At 38.3% G+C, this 18,966-nt stretch overlaps 1 protein-coding gene across 2 annotated transcripts in view; it reads right to left on the minus strand.

Annotated features, from left to right (window-relative positions):
* Nucleotides 1-18,966, minus strand: part of LOC117306911 (leucine-rich repeats and immunoglobulin-like domains protein 3) — an 81,644-nt gene that overhangs the window by 54,544 nt on the left and 8,134 nt on the right. The window contains exon 2 of one of the 2 annotated variants that reach the window (XM_033791479.1): nt 11,896-12,304. In XM_033791479.1, the coding sequence (XP_033647370.1) occupies nt 11,896-12,113 (218 nt within the window). In that variant the 5' untranslated portion in view covers nt 12,114-12,304. Of the gene's footprint in view, nt 1-11,895; nt 12,509-18,966 lie in introns of those variants that run through there. The other variant, XM_033791480.1, reaches the window with a different exon arrangement.

The raw sequence follows: 18,966 nt of genomic DNA on the forward strand, positions 1-18,966 counted from the left end.
GATCCAAGCCAATGGAACACTCCATGATTCCCATCCATACTAGAGTTTGCTTGCTGAAGAGAAAAACCCAAACTGAAAGACACAATAGAACGCTTGAGTCAGCCCATACACAGTGCGCAAAATACACCCTTGAGCTACTAGGGCAGGGCCAACAAAAGCCTACTTGCTGGAGGGCGCGAAAAGCGATCAACTCGTACAATGGCTTGCTCCACCAGGCACACAATCAATCTTTGGTTTAATTGTGTTGCAAACAGAGGTGGCTAGTAGGGGCAATTGGCATTACAATTGCTCCCCAATACTTCAGAAAACCAAGCTTGCATGCCCAGGTGCACCGTCCGGGATTGCAGAAAGACTACTGTACACTACACACAGTCAGTTACTCAGTTAGTTCTAGATTCCAGTTCACTTTTACAACGAGTGTACATGTATTCCTAGAATGTACCTCCATAAAACAGACACTGAGAAAACATCATTTTACCTCATAAAGGCAGTGCTTATGAAGGATGTATACATAACAATGGCACCTTTAGAACCAACAACTTGCCTTCTTTTCAATCAACATGAAAGTTAATCTGTTATTTTCACACTTTGGTAGTGATGCTTATTACATAAACACAAAACCAAACCAGTTCCAAGTCCATTTCTGATACAACAAGTTTATATATAATTCAAGATTTGACACTGGATTTATGAAATACTTTGTATCATATCAAGTGAGCTTGCCTCTAGCGTATCTCTTCTATTAGAGGAAAAAAACATCAGGTGCTTCTTGTGTTCAGGATCAGGGGCTAAAACTTTCAACTGAGGCAATTATGAAGTGTCTTAAAGTTATCAGGACACTACAATGTACTTCTTATTTTGAGTTACAAACGGCAGGATTTTTTTCTTAAAAAAGACCGCTTTGCCCTAATTACATGAAGCAGTACAGACATGAAAGGCCTACTATCCAGTAAAAGAATCAAGGTGTTTTTACAGACACATTCTGGTGAAGATTTCCATGACCCAGTATCATTTTCCAAACAAAAAAACAAAGCCAGAAAACTTGTTTTTCCTGGACCATTTTTTCCCCAAAACATGAGTTGCAAAATTGCAATTTAATTTTCATCAACTTTCTGGTTTGAACAACTTGCCACAGCTGTGCAATAACTACCCATCAACACACAAAAAATGCTCCTCAAGCGTTGCACTACGCAAGCATTTTAGATTTTTTCAGTTGCGGCAGTGTAACTACGCCAGTATTATTTCTTCTTTTTTAATCTGGCACGAGGAGTTTCATGAAAACACAATGAGAAGGACGAGCATGTTTTGATTCATAACACAGACATAGCACCATGGACTTCGCAATACTGTCCCTGCCCCCAAACAGCAAGGAATCCATTTTTCCTTACAGATTGTGTTCTGTTGACATTTCATCACAGTAGGGCCACCCTACCGGGGGCTGGCTCAGCTCCCAGGATCGCATCAACTTCAACACTTGGATGCTAATCATTCTCACCCATTTTTCTCTCGCCAGTAAATAAAAAGTAATAAGTCAGACCACGGTCAGAGAGATGGAAAATCAAGTTCTTTTTGTAGTACCCCTTCCTTACATACGCTAGTGATTGTCAGATTTTGTTTTGTTTTAATATTATACATACTGTGCAGTTGCTTTTTTATTTAAATCCACTGCACACACGAGGTGATGACATTTAATTGATTTAAATTGAGGACACAGGACAGAACTACGATGATCAGATCTATCCCATTTCACGGAGGCAACAAAGGTGATTGCCTCCATGCCCACTGGTCATGCCTTGGTGTCCTTGAAATTGTCTCAGCAGAAATTTACAATTTACTCATGAGGTGCCCTTTACCAAGGAGAAACAAGATGTCTTGTGCCCTTGTCCTTATGAAAACTAAGCATACAGGCCAATACTTGTTTTCAGATCTACCCCTTAGCCATGTACCTTTTCGTTTTCATAACTATAGATGTTAATTTTGGTTTTTACAAGAGTCCTGTGAAAAAATATCACAGGCATGTTACTCGGGTGGGAATCGACAAACGACCCTTGCAATTGTAGAGAAGTGTCTTTCCAACTAGACTACAGAGGTTGCTCGGCAGCTAGAGGCAGTTCAAATGCTATGTTTTGGCAGCGGGTACCACAACGATTATAAGAGATGTTAAAATGTTAATTTCGGTTTTTCCCCGTACACCGATGTGTGTTAGCACTGTATTAATAATCAGTACTTCACAGGACTCGGGAAAGTACTGAGTATACAGTGCTCATAACTCATAACTATGTTGTTATTAAGCTAAGCTGTGACCCAGCATTCGTAAACCAAGATACAGGCATATGCTAGCAGAAACCTTTCCCTCACCTCTTTACATAATGCATGATGTCATTTCACAGCATCTTGCAATAACTTAGCCCACCTCCGATGATATATGTCCGTGCACAAGGCATGGCACGGCACAAGTATGTGCACAGGTGTGCAACTTCATTATTTGCGCAAGTCTCTGTTGTTCCTTATTCTGTGTTCATTTACAGTCAACTGCTGTTTGTCCATAATGCAAAGGTGCCCAGGGGTTGTTTTTTGTCTTTCTGCATGCACAGCAACACTGACTGACAAAAGGGAAGGAGGAGGGGGTTGTTACACCTACATTGTGTATGTGAGAAGATGTGTGTATTCTGCCAATGAGAAAATGGTGGGCCCAGGTAAACAAAGATTTATTCCCAACAGCATCATGAATATCTAATGAGCCAAAGAATCTCATGTAATACTGGCTTGGTGTTATTTGAAGGACAAATCCCCTAGCACAGCAGCAGTCACACCTACCATTGCATGCTGGCTCAGAATCTAAACAGGGGGGTGGGGGCATTCATAAGTATCAACGTCTTCAAATATCTACATGTACCTAAATTTGTTGACTCTACATGTACCTCAGAAGCCACCCCACAAAATGTTTCCCTTTCCTATTCTAACATTGAAAATCAAATTTAAATTGTCCATTATTTTCTTTGACCTATGTCCCAGGATTGGTCATTATTTTTTAAATTTTTGAAGCCCTTTACCAAGTGTGCTTCATTTTAGCAGTGTGTGGTTTAAAATGCTTTATCATACGCATCAGAACACATTTATTATCACTTTTAGTCTGTACGCACCATTAACTCTGAAATGGCTCTATAAAAGCAAAAAATTCTATTTAGACACCAAAATACATTAATAATCTCATACAGATGTGAGAACAAATAAAACTTTCTATACAGTCTTACAAATAATATTTTATTTAAAGGGTACACTTGTAGTGAACACTTGTTCCCCTCCTCCCGACAAATGTGTTTCATCAGTTGACACTTAAATCTATCACCATCCTTTACCACTTGTTTTTCATTTAATTTCTAAGTGGGTAAAATGCAAAGATCATGTGCAAAATTCCTCACCGACCCGCTATTTTTCTATTCATAGTGTGGCGCACATGACAAAACATGCCAGAGCTTAATCGCTGGCATACATCGACGACGGCAATCTGTAGTTGCTCACCTGAAGTCACCAAACACAATGTCACAGCGGGTACTTGTGTGCTCACAACATTACCACCAGGAATAATTGTACACACAGCAAGAATTTCCTGCATATTATACTCGGGATAGTGTTATGTCATTTTCTGCCAGCACCTTTATAAAAGGTAGTACTTAAAAGTACTTTAGAAGTTAAATACTTTATTAAAACAAAATTAATACTCTTTATCCCCGTTGCAAATTTAACATCTATTATATACTTCACAATTGTACAAAGTTGGGCAGATTTAGATTTTAGAAATCATATTTTTTACATCTGCTCACACTTCCCCCTTCCTAATCATTGATTAACAAAACAAATTGCTTATTTTGATTTAAAATTAGTTGTAGTTCCTATTTACCCTCGATGGCAAAGAACCCAATAGTATCTTTTGACAAGTCAAATCAATTCCATTCCAATTTTTCGGACAGGGAACATTAATGTGAATATTTGTGTCATGTTATCGTTTCGATTGTGGTTTGATCAAAAGCTCCAATAGCCGTTTTAGTCTTCTCTACATTTCATGAGATCCTGCTGTAGTTTTCATATAAAGGACACTACTAATGATCTGAGATTGACTTTAAACAAAATTTAATTTATTCAAGTTTTCAAATTTCTTTGAGAAGTGAGTGTGAAGTGAGTGATGGCAAGTGGAGACCATTCTGAATGACAAACTCACCAGGACCAGACCCTATTAGGATATTTTATCATGTATTCCATTACTTTTCTGGCATACCACATCAATGCAATGTGTGGACCATGTGTCCTGGATTTTTGGCATAACGCTGGCATTGGCATCAGACCCAACAATCAGAGGAATAAGAAAGAGAGTGAGAGAAAACAAAAAAAAGTGAAAATGAAATGCGATCCTGTTGACGAGGGGCTTGAGATTCCCCGCTCTGAAGGAACACCACAAGGTGGCGAGTTATGCCGTATTTTCACAGCTGCTATTGCCTTGTACAGGGTTAAGGGGAGATCAGTAATAGAGGTTGTGCGGCTTTCTTACAATCTACCCGTACATGTACCACGGTGGTAAAAGGTGGAAATTAGGCCTTGAAATATCTGGCATGACTATTGCTCTGCAGTTTCTTTACTTCACCTGGTCAGGACTTACACATTGATTGACATGAAACAACGGGAATTTCTCTTTTTCTGTCACCGTAAACAAATTAAATTTGAGGCGTTCGAAACTAAAATGTCTGATTAAAGTTTTACTACAAACCTTGAGCATTTCAAAGTGGGCTCAAAATGGCAATTCCATTTTATACTTAGGCCTACACCTTAAAATCATGTATTCCTAGGCGCTTATTTGGGATTATTCTTGCTTTCTGTATCTCCCCAATTTGACCACTGCCCGTCACAATCCCCCACCATTAAGACAGGCGTTGAGGCCTGGCGAACCTTGCTGATCAGAATGTGGCCGTGACCTATACCTATAACACGTATACAATTGTGCATTCTCAGTTTGATCCCACTCTCCAGCCCATCATAATACCCTGCATGATTTCACAGGACTGCTAATGTGGACGACTGCACAGAAGGAAGCGCCGTAAGCCATGGCCAACAACAACTGACATGCACGGCAACTGGAGCGTACCGGACCTCCAGTCTAAACCAAGAACACACTGCTCGATCATCCCTCAAAGTGAATTCTGCATGCAAGTATTAGGCAGCACACTTAAATACATGTACAGGTAATAAAATTGACCTTGAAAATGCCTGTGCCTCATTTTGGTTTACCTTCCTGTCTACAGAGATACCTATCTTGATGCTTTTGCTTTTAAGTTACACAGTGTACATGTAGGCTTTTTTTTACAAGAAACAAGGCCCTTGACTACATGTAAGTGAGTATTGTAAATGCGCTGCGCATTTGAATATTATTCTTAGCGATATTATTACCTCAACATGCTGTTTAAAAAGATAAAATCTTTAAAAATAAATTGTTTCCTTTGAAAACTTTTTTGGCTCACAATTTTATGTGTATTTTAAAAATGCAATGTGGGTTCAAACCGTACATTGGTACCTGTACAATTAAACAGACTATTTAAAAATATTTCCTTAATTGTGGTCACATAAAAAAATGTTTTTTTTAAGCATGCCTAATTTTGATGGTGCTGAATGTTGAAAATCAAGCACTGGCAGATCTACCAAATGAAAAATGAAAAAAAAAAAGCAAGTTCTAAGCAAAGCCAACTTGGTTGAAAGGACTATTTTATTTGATCGTATTTTGTTTTGTTATTGACTGATCCTATGCATGCTAATCTGCCAGGCCAACTGACGGGGTTTGTAGAATTACATCCCAGCGAGACATAAAGGCCGTGGCATCTCACACATTCAGGCTGTCCTGCTGGGTAGAAGATGGCAGTGGGTCGGGGGTACAGCCAAGGTTAAAATTTCATTAGGGCTTGTGATGGGAGCAGCCATTGAATAATCATAGTGTGTTTGGGAAACATACATGGTCTAGTTAGGGCGGTCAGAATGTACTGGGAAAGGTACGTTTGTAACTAAGGGCACCCATCTTTGGGTTGGTTGTGCTATCTTCCAGAATCGGAAGAGGATTTTGAAGGATTTATAGGAAGGGCTAGGGTTTGAATTTATCCAATATTTGTCTTGTTGTTTCATCTTGGGATTTCAATGTGACAATCAAAATTTGAGGGTTCTTCACATGGCACTTAGCAATACAAACGATAAACATGTACCAGCAACATTATTTCAAAATGTATTGAAATCATAGAGTAAATATAACTAGAGGGGCGCACTGGTGATGCTTCTTGCACAAACGCGATGGGACCGCGAGAAAGCACGCGCGTTGAATATGAAGTACACGTTGGAGTTTGTGTTTATTGAATGCTGACGCGATCATGTTTTGTCAACTTACAAAATGGCCGCACAAACACACGCTAAGCAATGCCTGTTTGTTCAACTTAGAAAATGGTCTTGGTCGCCTGCGCGCATGCCGGGGAGCGTATATAAGCCAGTGCGCCCTCTAGTTCTTATATAACTCTATTGTTCACCTTCACTGTATCGCATCCATTACTTTATTTGTACACAATTCAAAGAGAGATATTATCTGAAAGAGCAATCAAAATTAAAGAGTTCTTCACGAGGCACTTAGCAATACTTACGATAAACATGTACCAGCAACATCATTTCAAAATATATTGAAATATCGTTCACTTTCATTGTATCGCATCCATTACTTTATTTGTATACAACTCAAAGAGAAAGATTATCGGAACGAGCAAAAATTTTCAATTGAGGCGTTTAACAGAATTTGTTTTTGAGTTTTTTAATTCAAATGTTTTTAGAGGGTAGGGGCCTAACGGTTTCATGCCTGAACGAGAGCAATTTAATTTCATTAATTCTTCGTACTGAATATATTCAGTACGGATATATGAAAATACATTTTTATAGTGATGAATGATGATTTTTATTTTTTTATTGTAAATAATTTTCTGAACATACCCTCAGCTTTATTGGTAATGTGAATGTCTTCTTTACATACTGTTTATAATGAAATTACTGGGTTTTTTTTTTTGTTTTTTTCTAAGCTGCGCAAAACAAGATAAAAAACTGGCAAAACTGGGTGGGGCAAACCTTCCAACTTATATTTAGTTCAATTTAATTTGATAGTGTGCTTACTACCAGCTTCAACAAGAAAGCACACTGACTCAAACTGGACTCTGTATTTTTTATGATTTTATGCGGCACTTCAATAACCCATTGTGATCCTCGCCTGCATGTTCCAAAGAGCATAGTAGGCAAGCGACTCAAACAGAACCCCTGTGAAACAAACAAAGTCCTTCACTGGATTTTTATGTTGGGCAACTGGACTTCAATTTTGTAAAGTGAGGGTATACATGGACTCATTCAGTTGCAAGGTGTGAAAAGGCCAAGGTACATTAAAAATTCCTGGACTGATGGTGGCTGGGTGATAAAATTGTCATATCGATGAAGGATCGCCATTAACCAGGACAATGATGGAGGTCTGCCATGTTTGCAGTATACAGTAATTTAATGGTGTCCGTGTGTTTTAGATCTAGCAAATTATTATCCTTACATCTATGAATAATGTTAATGATAATAGGTGTGGGAATAAGTCATTTAAAAATAACTACGGTGACATTTAAAGGCCGTTGACACTATTGGTATTTACTCAAATAATTACTATCATAATTAATCTTGATTACGAGTAATGGGGAGAGGTTGATAGTATAAAACATTGTGAGAAATAGCTCCCTCTGAAGTGACGTGGTTTTCGAGAAAGAAGGTTTTTTTCCATGAATTTGATTTCAAGACCTTAGATTTAGAATTTGACACAACTTCATGTGAACATGGTGCCCCAAGGGTATTTTTGTCTTTCATTAATATCACGCAACTTCGTCGACTGATTGAGGTTAAATACAGCAACTAGAATTCATGCTACCCCCAAAAAACGATGGACCTGAATTGCACTCCCATTAATGTTTGTAGTCAAAATGTCTGATCTTTATTACTAAAATAATCACTCAATACAACTACTAACTGCTTTTAACATGTAGTCCCAGGGGTACTTGAAACTCGTCCACCGAAAAAAGAAGAAAAAAATCTTGGAGAAAATAGAAAACTTACTATAAAAAAAAGCAATAAAAGTAAGGTGTGCATAAATATGACAAAATGTATACAAGTCAGGTGAAATATGGCACCATTAACCGTCTGCACTAGGTTTACACAGGTGAGTTTTAAGGGGGGCCTACACTTTTTTAATGGCAATTTATGTTTATGCACATCTGATCAGGGACGGCTTGCTTCAGATGTTGTGTCTGCACTTATGTTTCATTAATATCGGTAAAATGTACCCTAGATTGGCGAGAGAAGGGGACTATAGAATGAGGCGGCAATTACAAGCGAGTTATAAATATATCCAGTCCATCCTTCACGTAGGTGTGAACAAATTGTGGATTCGTCACCCAGAACAAACAAATAGAATATTAACAGAAAGCTTTTTTTAAGTGCACTGTCCAGATTTGTGCAGAAATGTTGATGGATGAACAACCTCTTTGCACACCCCATGAAAAAACAACCAAACAAACAACAACTCAAAATGGCAGCAATAAACAACCCCAGACAAAGGTTTGTAAAAAAAATCATAAAAATATTTCAAAACATTCAAACATACAAAAATGTTGGTATTGAGGCCTGATACACTGCGAACTTGCAGCCTTTCCAATAAAGGTTTCTTACACCATTGATTTCAACCCCCATGCCTAAACACAATCAAGAGTGAAATAGAGGAATTCCAGTTGGGTTCAGTGGGCAAGTGTTTGAGAATGTACACATCTACCCTGTCGGGCAAAGTTCAAGACTGTATCATTAAAGATTCCGTGGGAAGCCGTTATTGGTTCTCTGACATCCCAGCACAATTGAACATAACACCAAGTAAAGAAATGAGACTATTTTTCTGCAGGCAGTGTGGAATTTAGGGCAGAAGAATAAAGCTATAACTCTCCGTGAATGCCAGCACTCACAAGAGAGCTTGTAAGGGCCGTGTTTGCGGTACAGGTACATGATCTACACATTGGGTAATTTTATTGCTGCCCCACCTCTACACAATGAAAGCACAGCCCAGGAAATAAGGGTCAAAAGGTCACTCAGCTATTGACCCCAGTTGCTTGGTTCGTCAGCAATGCTATCGGTGAGGATGCCATACACTTGAACACACGAGAATGTGAGAATATTAACAATGTGCAATGGGTATTCCATAAAATAAAATTGGTTGGGCCGGTAACTCACAAATGTTGGAATATCCCAGCCTCTGACAACAAATCCACATAATTGTTGTACTATAGTATATTGTATTATTCCAGAGTTTGTTTTGATTGAATAAAAAGAGAACATGACTTGAGAGTGCAATGACTTTAAGATGTTTTTTTTACACCCAATTTGGACACTTATCAAGCACGATCAAAGCAAAAAGTTTCAAAAGATGATGATTGACTGAAAACATCCATACCACACTTCTGCACAAACAAAATGTCAAAAAGAAAACCAAAGCTAAGAAAAATAAACTGTGACTGATATTCAGCGACTTTCCACAGCTGTCTTCTACACCTTTTCTTTCTTCCATACTTTTCCTAAACTTTTCATACATGTAACTGTAAGAGTTCCACTTCAGTCATACCGCCGGAATCGAGGCAGCCATTTTAAAACCTTGAAGGACTTATGAACCACTAGAACCAGCTACCCTCCCAACTAACAACAGTGTCTACTTTGCATCTAGGTGGAGAAAATTGTGGCTCAGTGTCTTGCTCAAGGACAGACGCTCAAGCACAACAGACCCAATGGACCAAGGTGTTACCCAGGTGTTGCATTGGTGTTACTGTTCCATCTGCATCGTTCTACCTGCATCTGCATGGATACTACTATCATGGAAAGTCTAGATAGTCTAGTATAGATTCGTGCAAACATTGCAAATGGGAGACTTTCTGGGACGATAGAGGGCAGCAGACTTACCGGGTAAATCCATTGTTCTCAGAATTATGCGCATGTTCAGAACTACGTAAACAATGGAAATTTACCCGGTATGTCTGCTGCCACCTAGCGTTGGAAAGTCTCCTATTGCTCCACTTGACCTGAGCTATGGAGTTCCTCAGACAGATAACAGTTTAGACCTTTCTTGACTGTCACTTTCCAGTCATCATTAAACCCCAAAAAGGTTTACTTGTACCGAACTTACTTTATTCAAATCCTAATATTTTTTATCACAATTGAAAAAGTGGCAGTTGGTTGCAGCATTCTCAACCTCACAGCAGTCAAAAGTTAGACTTCAAGATGAACATTTATAAACTGTGGTTCTTGAATGTTTTTCCTTGAGGTAAGTTTACAACATCCAGGTTAAGTTTTGAGTACACATGGTTATTAATTGGTTACAAATACATGTTAGTTTTTTTAACACTAAAATACGAATCAAATGAAAAATTTTAGTACTTCGAAGGGAGTGGTTCCACATTTTCCAGGGATGGAATTAAAGTGAGGCCATGCATGTGAAGGCCAGTTTATAGTCGGTCACGCGATGGTCAGTTGCTGGAAATCTTAACGCAAGATTAAAAAAAAGGACACAGTTTTTAGTCCTCAGCAATGACTGTGTCATGCGTCAAAATTTCCATCGCGCGACCGACTTTAAACCGGCCTTTATGATGGTCTCAGTTGCTCTGGTCTATGACCCCTTCAAAAGTTTACAGCAGACTTTTACCACTTCATGTTGGATGAATTATGGTGGACGGTCTGCTGTATCTATGTCATTCAAGAGTGTTGGGAAAGAGCAATAAAATCTTCGCTGTGTGGTTAGTTGTGATATTGATTTAACGTCACCCTCCTCCCGACGGACACAAGGAGGATGGAGGAGGTTTTATGTATAGTTTGTGTCTTAAGTCAATGCTGTCGCAAATGAAAAGTTAGGCCTACATTTTAATAAATTCTCTAAAATATGCTGACAATCCAACCATAGCGACCAGAGAAAAATAATAACTTAATAAAGTGCACTTGCTGTGATCAAAAATATAAACGTGTCATCTGCCACTGGTTGAATACATTGATAATAAATAATAATAAACAAGACTTATAAAGCACCATTTACAAAGAAACAATGCGCTGGTAAGAGAGCTGCGAAAAAGTAAGTTTATGAAAGAGAAGAGAACAGATGTGTTTTTAATTTACTGTTGAATGTCTGGAGTATGTTGGAGTTTTGAATATAACTTGGTAGGGCCTTCCAGCATCGGGGACCAGCGACTGAGAAGGATCGAGGACCAGCGACTAAGAAGGACCGGTCCCCTGCATGCCCTTTTGTGAGTGTGAGGGATCGTTAGATTCTGGCTGGGGGTATCCCTGGCTGGAGCAGAGGCCACTCCGGCCAGGTGTGTTGAAATTTAGGGACTCTGCTGTGACGTACTGTGGAAGTACGTTAGAATGAATAGTATCAAAATACCATACCATACTCGTGAACTTTTGTGTGAAACTGTCAGTCAGCTTGTTGTTGAAGGCTTGTCTCTTTTCCAATTCCTGAATGTTATTTTGGCTAAGCCATCACACTTTTCAGACAACAAACAATATGAAAACATGACCATTTTATAACCCACTTCGCCCTTGTTCATGTTGTTCAATTTTGTTGTTTGTTTGATGATTGTTGTTTTGTTAGTTTATTAGCCATTTACTTTATAAATATGCAAACTATATCTTGTTGGATGCCACGAATTTTACAACACACGAATAGTCAATTGAAGAGGGGATGATGCTCTAGAAATGACACAACCTCCCTGGCAAATGAGAAGCATAAACACTATTTTATTTACAATGTGATTGACAAGTGAAAATACTTACAGAATCTTGACCCAGTGTGGTATGTCATTTGGCACAGCCGTCAACTGTCGTTTACTGCAATCCACCATTTCTCCTAAACACGAACATACTTCAGGACATCGAACATATTGAGGTTGCTGCTGGGCTTCAGTAAGGGTACCCCGACCAAGGAAGCCCACAGCACCGAAGAAACACCACCACCATATCACTCGAATTGTGGTCACCCAGGCAGACGCCATCTTGCTTCGGCGACTGGATGGTCGAACCCGCGGACCGGAGCACAGCACACGGTGTTCGGGGGAAGCTCTCGATCTCAACAACACACAACCAAACGCTGTGTATTCGCTGCTCCGAGTAGAATGGACGATAACGGCGTCACCGACAGGGAAAATGAAGACTTCTCACTCCCCTTCTTGAGTCCGAATTGTTGCTGAAAAATCCAAGAGAAACATTGTACTGTAAGAGAATGCTCCACTGCTATGAAAATGGGAAATGTAGTCGAAACATCGCGGAAAACTTCCCTGTTTTCTAGTGAACTGTTGACGTTTGATATCGCAAGCACAAGCCTTCACATGTAATGTACGACGGTACATGCATAACAAACGCGCCTATACATAAGTGCATGCAGTGTACATGTACTGTACGATGCTATGCATTGAAATCCCACATTATGCTCTCTCAATAAACACGTACACGTACACTTGAGTGGCGGTGGCCTAATCTCCTCATGAATATTTATATTTCTAAATTTACTGGCAACGGACCAATCAGCGAAGATGTTAAATAAAGAGGACACATTCCTTAACATGTTAGCGATATTTTGATTGGACAACATCTGACCTTTCAGATTAGCCCCTAGGCTCGTTCGCCAAAATGCAAAGTATTATTTAAACAAGGCCAAGCCAAAATAAAAATGTGTTTCGCGTACTTCTCGGGGGGATAGAAAGCGTTTAGATAGACTTGAGGTGCATAATTATTTTAAGAAACCAGATATTGATTTGAATTCTGCATCTGACTATGTGAGTAGTTAACAAATAATATGCTATATAATAATAAGTAGTAACAAAACAAAAACTAACAAGTATTGAGAATAAAATCGCAATCCATCTTTTTCAAAGATTTACGTTATTTGTCCTTATTTTTGTACATGATCAGGCTTTTTTGTTTTGCCTATAAATAAATTCATTTTCAACTTTTGTTTTCATTTCCAAACTTGAACTATACAAATAAGGCTAAAATATGACAAGATGAAACCTACAGTTCCATTTACAATGTTCACTTATGGTGTTCTGGATTTGGGAAGATTACGATTAATCCAGCCATAAAGATACTTTTTATATAAGTAATAATTAATAGAAACACTATCATCGAAATCGCAATGACTCGTCTTAAGAATTTATAAAAATACTTTTAACACTCGTGCATTTCTACCCCCACGATATATATAATTTTCCGAAATAAACTTATTTACAACAAAACATAGACCTATTTATTATAACCTTAATATGAATTCCATAGACAGAAGATAAAAATACCACCGACCCCTCGCCGCCCCCCCCCCTACAAAAAGCAGAGGAAGATGAAAATAAAACCCCACAAAAACGAGAAGTGTTCGGCTGAAGCCCTATCACCCGAAACAACCCATGCAGTTTTGTTTTTCTGGTCGGCCAACACCTTTGGTATTTGGCAAACAAACGATATTTGTAGGTATCCATAGCGCATGAAAACTGTTCTATTGTGTTCACGACAGCGTTTCATAAAGAACAATTTGATCATGCAAATAAGACGAACTCTCTGTGAGACACAGAGGTGTGACTTCGTGAGGATGAGGGTGGGCCTCCCAAGGTTTAAACAGGAGTAAGTAATTGGCACTTCATAAATCGATAATATTAAATAAGGAGACGAAATGAGTGCACGGCATGACAAAGAGGACGGGCTTGTACCGTGGTGATACCAAATTTGCTCACTTTCTAACACGCCAATCCTATATTGAATCAAAGCGTCCATGTATAATTTGACGTTTTGCTGTTAGATTTATACCCTTGATGTCTTAAATCTACTTTGGTATTTAATATAATCAAGTATGGTACTTGGACGTCTGTGTTTTTAAATTGCTTTTTGTCTGTCACACGGAGGAGAGAATTTTAAAAATCATTTTTTTTATGTTTCCAAAATATTGATGAAAAAAAGAAAAGAAAAAGGAAAAAATGAAGAAGAAGACGTTTCGACCATATGAACGATTCTGCAGAGTCGAAAAGTCATGCTATCGGTCAATTTTGGTTGGAAGTTGTTTGGAACAGCTAATACTATTTTCTCAAAAATATTAATGTATAAGCTATACCTTTGATTTCCTTAATCAACATTGGATATATACTCAAGTATAGTAGGGGCCTATTTAGAAGCAGTGTTTGTATAATTGCTTTTCGTTTGTCACACGGAGAATATAACGTTCTGGAAACTAATGTTTCTTTACGTTTTTTTGCCTTCTAATTATTCATATAAAGGTAGGCTATGTTCACAGCTGCGAGGACTATACATTCATTTATCAATGTATATATGAATAAAGAACAATGAAGTTACTGCAACGTGGACTCGCAACCACCCACTTCACATTAATTCCTACGTAAAAAGGAACCATGGTATAGAAATACATGTCATCATGCATCGTCCGGGATTTTATTTGTTACTGCAAAGACAGTCAAATAATTAAATCCACTTTAATGTCCCCACTGGTGCAAATATTTTAAACAGCTTTAAAATATATAGGTAACCCGATGTTGCCCATGTGACAGACAAAGGTATGTTGGAGGCAATGTGTACCTTGGGATTTGTGGAACCGCGAGATTGTCTTATAACAGTTACAATAAAATTAACGTGTGATTTTTTTATATTTTTTTTTCTTCTTCAGATATCACAACTCTGGAGCGATAATGTGCGCGCTGGAAGAATAGTCCCTAATACGAATACACAACCTGAGAAGCTTGACCACTGTAAACGCTTCTTATTTTATTTTGGTTGGGAATCTAAGCTTGACTTTTTCCAATAGCCGTACTTCACAGTAAAATATTTCTAAAAATGCAGTAAAGGCTGCTACACAAAGCTGCTGCTGTATTCCTTTTCACGTATAATTTTTATTGACATTAATTTTGAGTATAATCACCAAACGTCCTAAACATACATAGGGCTACCCTTTAAAGATCTGTATCCAGACAGTAAAGGTAATGACATTTTCATCATCTGTCGGACAAGGAGATATGAAATACTGAATTAAGGCTGCTGGTGATCACAAACGAAAATACCCCAAGCAAATCGAGTCAATGGCTCATCAAGAGTCATATAGCGATGTATGAGTTAATTAAATGATGAAAGCAAGTAATGTTGTTAACTGCATCAATTTGTCTCTTTGTCGGCGCACGTCCACTTAGAACTAGTTCAGCAACAATACTCGTCAATTACCCGGTTCGTGACTCGTCATAAACAGTTCAGAGAAGTTCGTGATTTGAGCCTGGGTGGCGACCAATGCACCTGCTACGTTTGGAGAGAGATTTCCCCAAGACATGGGGGCATGATTTGTATAATAATTCAGGCTGTTGTCGTCATCAGGCACGGTATGAAAATGATCACAATAGAGGGGAAAGTTGCATCGTGGGCATTGTAAAAAGGAAACAGTATAAACTTCTAGTGAGTATTTTATCGAAAGAGATTTCGGAGAAATACATATGGGTTCAGAAAGAACTAAGGGAAGTCTAATAATAGTTCACGATCTAAAGCGACGGTCAGAAAATAGTGAATGTTTTTTACTTTCTTGAAATCATACATCCATTCAATAATTGAAAAGTAAGCATTACAGTTACAAGGGAAGTGAATAATAATTGTATACAATACAATTTTTATGGAAGAGTTACAAACAAGTTGGGTTTGTTTGTAATTTCATGCCCAAGCTGTGTGTGTCACCTGGTTTATCGCAGCATTGTAATTAATATGTGCAGTTTCTAATGTTAGAATTGGTTCCAAACCATTATCTCTCAACAAAATTGCTAATGTACTACTTTCCTCAATGATAACCTATAGGCGGGACAGTTTGTCAAAAAGTACTAAAGTAGTACATTAATTCAGTCCAACTTGGTTAACATGAAAATAAATTAAATTTAGCCATCAGAGATGCAATGATTTTGTTACAAGAATTGCGTCGGAACTGCGCATTCTTCTTTGACACTGTTTTGTTTTAAAGAACCCCATTGTCTGTATTCAAGTTGTCGTTTATGGGTGAAGGAAGCAAATTCTCATCGCTGCAAAAGGAGGCAGACCATTTTCTGTTGCAGCGCCACTGGAATCAGCCATCCCTTCACATTAAAACCTCAACATACTTTTCATCCATTCGAGTTCCTAAAACACACTGCATAAGCTTTCTTTTTAATTAAGTTATTTTCTCGGTCCCATGCCCTTTTGTATTATTTTTCTCTTCCTTTGTTTCAGCACCGTGGGCTCCTTTTGGTGGATTTGTGCGCTTTACAGTTTTTGTTGTCATGGTGTTATTTCAGGCCTTATACTCGGGCAACGAAGGTGATTGCCTCAATTGGTCATTACCTTGGTGCCCTTGAAATGCTCCAGTAATTTTTTTAAAATTTCCTCATATAGGGTGCCCTAATAGTATAATACCGAGGAGTAAATGCCTTGGTGCCATTGCTCTTTTAAAAACGAAGCAAACAGGCCTGTATTTATCTTCACAATCAATCTTATTTCTATTGCCTTACTTGTGCATTCCTCATCGAGACATTAGAAACAAACCAAACAAAATATATACGCATATTTCATTTTATTTTGTTGATAAACAAACCCTCTGTATTACGCCTTGAATAATGAGCATCCGTACCCATCCACATATCATACGACTCAGCCGTCCGTTGGGCCACCTTGGCATTGAGACGGAATCAGATCGCAACCGAAGCGAAAGATAAATCGAATCCAATAAAAAGCAGAGCATGAAATGCTGACGCGCGGTGTGACGCAACTAGGCAAAATATCAAATCGGGGAAAAGTGTGGTAAAAGCCAAGGTTCAAAGAGGCTAAATAATAAGTTTTTAATAAAATACTTAATTCCTTATGTGGGTCGTGCAAGCTAATGACTAGATTCACAATATGCTGTCGTTGTAGTTTCAAAATGGATTTGACGAATTGCGTGTGAAGTACCAATAGCTTGCGGTCTTATGTGTTGTTTTAAGTAACATCGAAATTATCATCAAAGGGATACATTAACTTGAATAGTTCTCGTAAAATGTAGGTTTTTTTTTCAAAAACTTAAATTCATTTTAAAGAAGGGGGGGGGGGGGTGACCAGGAGGAGGAAGGAATGTAAATAAAACGAAGGCATAATCTCCTTTAAAACCATTCTGCCTTTCACCAGCCCACGCTTCTTTTCAATTTTGGATGAATTTTTCTAGCTTGGAGCATTTTCTTCCGTCCAATCGCGGCGGATTATTGTAATCGGGATAACACGCAGAAAACCTCCAGATCTAATAAAGCGGTCCTCTTCGTTAATTTGATCGAGGTGTCTTCACGGCAGCGTTTCCATGAAATTACATGTACATGTCGTACCCCAGATTTCATCTCCGTGCTTGAAAAACCAGGGTATGCTTCTGTGATGTGTTAAAGGCACTCGACACTATTAGTAATTATTCAAAATAATTGTTAGCATAAAAACTTACTTGGTAACGAGTATGTGGGAAACGGCTCCCTCTGAAGTAACGAAGTTTTTGAGAAAGGGTAATTTCTCACTCAAATAATAAAAAAACTCCAGGCCTGACATTAGAAAGCACATCAATTTGTGCAACAAAGGTGTTTTTCTTTCATTATTCTCTTGCAACATCGATGACCAGGAGTCAAAATTTTCATTCTTTTGTTACTTTATGCATAGTTTGTTGAGATACACCAAGTGACAATGCTTGTCTTTGACAATTATTACTAAACGTGTCCAGTCCAGTGCCTTTAACCTACAAAATTACCCCTTCCCTTCCAAACTTGGCCTCGATTTCCCTAATTCGTATTGCTTGAGGAGGAGACAAATTTACCGAGTTTTTTTGGGGTCAGGTGAGGCGGTCGGGTGTTGAGACAATTGAAGAGTTCCATTAGCACGGCACACGGACCTGCTGTTTTATTGCTTGACGCTGTTTTGGCAAAATACAATTTCTGTTCGCACGCCAATTCGCATTGCGTTTATATCAAAATAATTAAAGTTGTGGACATCACTCATGGAAATATTCACCCCAAAAACATAACTCACACCCGCTGTACTCTGTAAACAAAAATCACAGTGCTGACGACAATAGGTGAACCAGATAATGAAACACATAGCGCCTATAGTAGTAGCAACTTATGGCTAATATGAAAAAGGTTTAAAGAGCAAAATCAATAAACCTTTATTGTCCCTGTATATACGGAGAAATTCATTTGGTCTTTTTGCTCACATAACAAACAGTCACCAGTAAAAAGGTACATTGTAAAAAGGGGTTAAACCTTACCACAGAGAAATAGTGGGCCTAAATACAGAGTGAACCACAGACAGATACAAGGACAGAAATATTGATATGATAGCCAATATTGTTATCATTCTGCCACCATCTTGGTCATGTTCTCTGTATCCAAGCAGCAGAAATGGATGCTAGTATCCATTGACTAAAAAGAACCAGACTATTAAATTGTCCTTCCACTTTGTTTGGTTACATTAATTCGAATGAAGGAAAATCAAGATGGGCGCGCCACGACAACTTAATGTTAAATTCAATTGCAGCGATCGAAATAACCAATGGTTTTGTTTCAGACGGTAAATACTTCACTTCTGCTATGAGCTTTGGGGGCATATATAGGCCTACATTTTCCCCTAGATTTAAACTGGATAAAAATAGTTTATAATTATCCTGTACTTGTCTTTAAAATCTCCTGGTGATTATTAAAGACAGCTTTAAGGTCAAACTATATCAGTAGATCTCGGCTTCACCTCGTTTCTCTGCAGAACAAAATAAAATTGCCTCATGTTTAAATCGATCTGATTTAATTAAGCGATTTTATTATTTATTTGTTGGGGGCGGATTATTCG

The sequence above is a fragment of the Asterias rubens genome, chromosome 2 (genome assembly GCF_902459465.1).
Source record: "Asterias rubens chromosome 2, eAstRub1.3, whole genome shotgun sequence".
Classification (NCBI taxonomy): Eukaryota; Metazoa; Echinodermata; class Asteroidea; order Forcipulatida; family Asteriidae; genus Asterias; species Asterias rubens.